We start from the raw sequence: 5,983 nt of genomic DNA on the forward strand, positions 1-5,983 counted from the left end.
AGGGAGGTCGGGGAGCTCGGGGGCCGGTCCCTGTCTGAGGTGGGATTTGAGCTGGACGGACACGGGCCGTGCAAAAACCAACCTGCGTCTCCCCCTTGGAGCTGATGTAGTGAAGAATCTTCATTCTTGGTCCTAAGGGAATGCCCATCTCTTTGAGGTTTTCCTCTGTGCACAGGAACTGGAAAAGCAGCAGCCCAGGTATTAATTAGCACAACTGAGGTATTTCTGTTCCCTGCATTCTGCTCCTGCTGCCCCTTTCAGAGACACTTAATGCACAAGCGATGCAGTACCAGGATGATGTGCACAGGGTGGGAAGAAAAGCAAAGAGGAAACCCAAGAGGCAGCAGAACAGGAGAGCTCCTCACCAGGGCCTGCCTGTCCATCTTCTCCTTCTCAAACACGTCGCAGTATTCGCACAGCTCCAGCTCCTTCAGGATTTCTTTCACTCCTTCGATGCCCCTGCTGCCTGTGGTTGCCCTGGCCGCCTGTGAACAGAGCCACCAGGGACCGTGGATTTTGCTGAGAACTCACCTGTTTTCCCCCATGCACTGCGGAGTCGCTCCCCAAGCAGCCTCAGTAGCAGGAGTTTGAGGCAGAAGCGACCCGTGGGTGCAGGCACCCCAAAAAGCGCATACCTCACCGCTGTGCTCGCCCTCCTCGGGATCCGCTTTCTGGTTGGTCAGGAGGTCAAACAAAATGAGCGATCCTAGAAACCAGGCGCATCAGCATCTCCAAGGGGAAAAGCCCCAAACCACCTCCTTTTCTGGTACCTCCCTGCTCCCTCGGTGCAGGTGAAGCCCCTTACCCAGGCTGTGCCCCGCAATGGAGACCCCCCCTTTGAAGAGCGGGTTCCTCCGCAGGAAGAGCTGGTACAGGCGGTTCATTTCGGAGGCCACCGTGTCCACGATGGTCTGGCAATAGGTGGAGCTGTTGTAAAAGAAGACGTCCAGGATGGTGTCGTTGATGAAGTGACGCAGGCGGTTGATGCTGGGCAAAGTGATCCGCTCCAGGTCGCTGTGGGGGGAGAGAGGAGCCAGGGAATCGTGTTCAGGGGTGCCAGTGAACCCCGGTGCGTTGCTGAAGCACGGCGTAAGGGCAGAGGAGGCTTGCATGGCCTCAAAGGGCATCACGTTGTCATCCAGAGCCTCGGCTCGTGCCAAGGCTGGAGGCAGAGCACGCTGCAGGCAGGAATAGGGACTGGGGTGATCCCCAGCAGCCTGACCCGCTCCATCCCCTCCATGGGGCCCTGCAGAGCCCCGAGTGCAGGCACTCGGCTTCCAGAGGCCGCAGCAAGGCCTGCATCTCCAGATCTGGATCTCCACGGTTTGGCCAGGAAAGGCAGAAGCCTCCCCTATGCAGCCGAGCACTGATCAGAGCAGGGAGCTGCTGCGCTCTGCAGAACCGGGGTGGAAAAGGACGGCGGGGAGGGGGTCTGCTGTGGAAATGCCCTGCAACAGGACCCCATCTGTCCTGCCCACCCCTGCACGGCCCTAAACACCCACGGCTTTCCCTTTCCTGCAGCGTCCACCAGGAAAAGCAGAGGTTACACCAAGGGGCTGTCGCTGTGCTCGGCCATCCCCGCAGACCCCGCCACGCAGGCAGCGGCGCTCTGGGACACTCACACGTCCACGCCGGTGGAGTGCAGCGCGCTGTGCCAGTTCACGGGCAGGAACTCGACGCGGCCGATCTGCTGCTGCTCCTGGGCCTTCCTGAAGTGCGCCTGCAGCATGCTGAGGGACACGCTCCTGAAGTCGTTCACTGCAAGAGAGACCAACCCTGCTGGGATCCTTGCTGGGATCCGGGCTGCAGCACCGGCTCCTAATGAGATCAAGGAAAAGATCATTACTGGGGCAATCCCACCAGGGTCTCTAATCGGCTGCCGCTACCCTAAGGCCTTGGATCTTTAACTGCAAGATCAGGCTCCATGTCCTTACGTGTGTGTTTACTGCGTTTCGCTGTCCCGTCTGTAACAAACCTCCTTCCCACACGGGCAGGGCTTTAGCACAGCAGCCGGGATAAAAAAGGCACTCTTAGGGATTTAAAGAAGCGTGTTGGGAAGAAACACAAAAAGTTGTGTGCTAGAAAGGGAATCCTCAGGGAGGAGATGAACTTGAAATGACTCGGTTCTGAGGGAGAGAGGCTGAGTTCCTTCATTTCAGATGGTCAGCAGCCTTAAAAACAGTTTAATCACCAGCACTGACCATCACCAGCACTGACCATCACCACTGACCGTCATCACTGACCATCACCACTGACCATCACCACTGACCATCACCAGCACTGACCAACACTGACCATCACCACTGACCATCACCACTGACCATCACCAGCACTGACCATCACCACCGACCATCACCACTGACCATCACCAGCACTGACCATCACCACTGACCATCACCACTGACCATCACCAGCACTGACCATCACTGACCATCACCACTGACCATCACCAGCACTGACCATCACCACTGACCATCACCACTGACCATCACCAGCACTGACCAACACCAACACCTGAGCAGGGCACTACTCAGTTGATCAAGCTCAGACAGTGACTTGGAAGATCTGTATCCAGTTTGGGAAACTCGCTGTTCTCAGCAGCAGCAGCGGAGCAGGGTGATGAAAAGTGGCTGCCCAAACCTTTGCAGATGGTGGGGTTTGCTGCATTCACGCTGCCCGCTGCGGTCGGCACGTTTGGCATTCGTGCAGCCAGCGCCAGTGTTGGGATGGTCCCGAGGCAGCTCTGACAGCGTTTGGCGCTGCCCGTGCACATGGAGCTCTGCAGCAGCACACCTACCGCACTGCACGATGCTCCGGAACCGGATGTCGCACGCTGGGCCGATGCCGTGCACCACGAACACCAAGTGGTCGATCTGCAGGGGCTCTCCTGAGGAGGAAAGAAGGGCTCAGAGGCATCGCTTAACGGGAAACCGAGCCGCCAAAAACCCCGTGCTCTGCAATAGTGGAGCCTCCCATCCCCGCCTCAGCAGGGCAGGAAATCCCTGCGTTAGGGCTGGTGTTGTGCAGGGGGTTTCTCATGTTTTGAACTGTCCTGCTAAATCCGGCTGTGCACCTTGGATGGATCTGGGAAGAAGCAAAGCCGCTCATCCCCAATTCTGTCACCGCCCTCACTGCAGCAGGGGTGCGTGGTCCCCGCAGTTCGCACCCACCCGGCCATGGGGCACAGGATGGGACAGGACCAGGAGGCTGTGCCCGCCCTGCTGAGCCACCCGACCCCACGTCGCTGCGTCTCCACTGGGCACCACGTGGAGCTGGGTCTTGTTCCCCAAGTCCCACACACCGCGGCTTGCTCACGTGCTGCCCTGAAGGCGTGCAGGCATGGGAAATGAAGGGGTTGGACAGGAATAACTGCTGGGAAGCCACTGGGAAGTGATAAAACGCCTGCGTCTACCACAAAAGGAAACTCTGCTCCTTTAGGAACACACATGCCAAGACCTCAGGGGTAGTTTTGGGCACTGCGGGGCTTTCAACAGCCCTGGTCTGAGCACAGGAGCTGGAAAAGCGCCACCTTCTCCAATCCTAGGAGGATTTCTGAAACCACTCGGTTCCTTTCGGCGCTAAATTCTTAGATGTGCACTTCATTTACAGGATCAGGGAAGCTTCCGTCAGTCCTTTTGAGTAACCAGGCTGGAAAGCAGAGCCTGCAGCCCTGGCTGGGAGGAAGGGAGAAGCGAGCTCACCGTTGGGGATCTCGGCAGAGATGTTTTCCACTCCTCTCTTCACAGTCCGGGGCCGCCCTTGCTCCGTAGGAGTGGAGCCCCAGTCGTCGGAGGAGGCAACCGGGTGGTAGTGAACCATGAGCTGTGAACGGGAGCAGCCCATCACTAGGGCTGGACGAGCACCACTGCTGCAGCAGAGGAGCACCACTGCTGCGGGCTGGGACCAGACGTGCGGTACAGCAGCCCGGGTACGAGCCCTGCGCTGGAAGGAAACCCTGAGGGGTGAAGCAGGCTCTGCTCTGGCGCAGGCAGGGGAGGGGAATGGGCAAAACCGATTTACCAGCAGACGTGGTTAGAAGAAATAACACAAGGACAGCAGCCATAACACAGAGCCGGGCCCTGAGCGCTGAGGATGCCCTTGCTGGTCACAAAACACCACCAGACCCCGCTCACCTTTGGGTTGTGCAGGATGATGACCTCCCTGCTCGGGGACTCCAGTTTCTTCTTCCACTCGTCCAGGGTCACAGCCACCATGTAAGCTTCCTGAGGAAAACAGCACAGAGCTTTTCCACCAATACCGAACCAACCGGGACATTCCAACCCGTTTTATGGTATCTCTTATCAATACACATTGCGAAAGAGGCAGAGAAATCAGCCAGGCCGAGCTGGAGGAGCAGCGGGGTCATCTGGGCATCGCCTGAGAGCATTTCCAAGAAGCTTTAATAACAGCAGCAGACTTCCCCATTAAAACCAGCATTTTTTGGTACAGCAGAATAGAGGTTATTGTAAAGATGTGTATTTTTTATACATCTTTTTCAAAGAAAAGCCTCCAGCCATTAACAGCACAGACGCTGAGGTCTCTAACACCACACAGCGGTCAGTGCAATGATGATTTCTCCTTGCATTCCCAACTCCCTTGGCGTTGCTGAAGCTCAGCGCAGTGAGGATGATACCCACAGGGAGAGCTGAACTGCAGGGGTCACAGCACGAGGTCACCAGAAACCACAGCAAAGCTGCAGCGGCGACGCCGCAAGCGCAGCCAGAGCCGCACGGCCCTGCCCAGGGCACCCAAAATGTGCGGCGGGAGGACGGCGACGAGGGCAGGAGGGAGGGCGCAGCGGCCGTGTTTAGAGTTACGGTAATCAGCTGCGAAAACCCCGCTCCAAAGCCTCTTTCGAGTTCATGTCCTCAGGCCTGGCTGCGGTGCCAGTTGCCCCGTGTGGATTTTGGGACAGCGGGGCCAAGTGTTTGACGGGGAAAAGTCAGGACGGGTGCTGCCAGGACGGGCGCCTTTACCTCCAGCTCCTCGCTGAAGCTCTCTGAGTAGGGGATGTACTTGTTGTCCTTGTCCCCCTTGTAAAACCAGGTGCAGCGCCGCACCTCGGACACCTCCTCCTCCCAGTACACGGCCACGCGCTGCCGCTTCTTCAGGTGCACGTCGTACCTGCCCCCCGACGTCGGCACCACCACATCTTCCGCGTCTCTCCCTGCAGGAACCAAGGCCCGAAATGAATCACGAGAGGAGCAGAGGGGAGCGTGACCGCGCCAGATCAGAGAGATGGGGCCACGTATGAGCCACGGACACCAACGTGGCGAGGGATAAGTGAACAGCATCAGCGGACAGCCCAGCAGAGACGCCCCGAGTCAAAATTCCCCCAGAGGCGAAGGTAAGATGAAGCATTAAGCTACAACCGTCTTCCTCTCTGGTTCAGGCATATATGGACTCTTCCTGCCTCGCTTATGTGGTAAAATGTGAATCTGGGGCTCTGGGATGAGCGTTGCTTAAAAGTAGAGGTGTGGGTCTGCAGCTCTCTAAGCCGTTCCCCTCTGAACGTGAGAACTCCGCACAGATCCCAGAACAGCCTCCAAATTCTGTCCATTCTGCTCCTGCCCTGCTGGCACAGCGCCCCGTGCCAGGCTGTGCTTGGCTGCGGCACCGAGCACCCTGATCCAGAACGTCCCGGGAAAGGGGGGGACGGGAGCAGCGAGCACCCCCATCCACACCGGAGAAATCTCCCCGGTGAATTTGTGCCGCCCTGGTAACGCTCCCCCGTCCGCTGGGCGCTTTGCAGTGTGATTATATATAATTTAGAGCAGATACATAAAATGAATGAGGTCAGATGCATCCAGACAGCGTAGTTATTTGTGTGTTGACAGCTCTACGAGTAGGCACATTGCCAAAAAAAACCTCCCGATTCAAATTTCCCGAGGGAAAATTTTGCATCCCATGCGGAAGCCGTGGATGTGCCTCCCTCCGGTACCCGGACAGCGCATCCCCTGCGCACACCTGATGCTCTCCCACC

The 5,983-nt window shown here is 57.7% G+C and overlaps 1 protein-coding gene across 1 annotated transcript; it reads right to left on the reverse strand.

The window, feature by feature from the left end:
* Positions 1-82: 82 nt before the first annotated feature.
* LOC104533240 (phospholipase DDHD2-like) lies at positions 83-5,167 on the reverse strand (the record flags this gene model as incomplete). Its single annotated transcript, XM_010186591.1, has 9 exons — positions 83-178; positions 366-485; positions 636-706; positions 806-1,014; positions 1,623-1,758; positions 2,798-2,887; positions 3,702-3,822; positions 4,134-4,223; positions 4,977-5,167. Coding segments are annotated over 9 exons (1,124 nt in total), but the record flags the coding sequence as incomplete, so codon positions are not given.
* Between the last annotated feature and the right edge of the window lie 816 nt (positions 5,168-5,983).

Source organism: Mesitornis unicolor, unplaced genomic scaffold (assembly GCF_000695765.1).
Source record: "Mesitornis unicolor isolate BGI_N332 unplaced genomic scaffold, ASM69576v1 scaffold38936, whole genome shotgun sequence".
In the NCBI taxonomy this organism is placed as follows: domain Eukaryota; kingdom Metazoa; phylum Chordata; class Aves; order Mesitornithiformes; family Mesitornithidae; genus Mesitornis; species Mesitornis unicolor.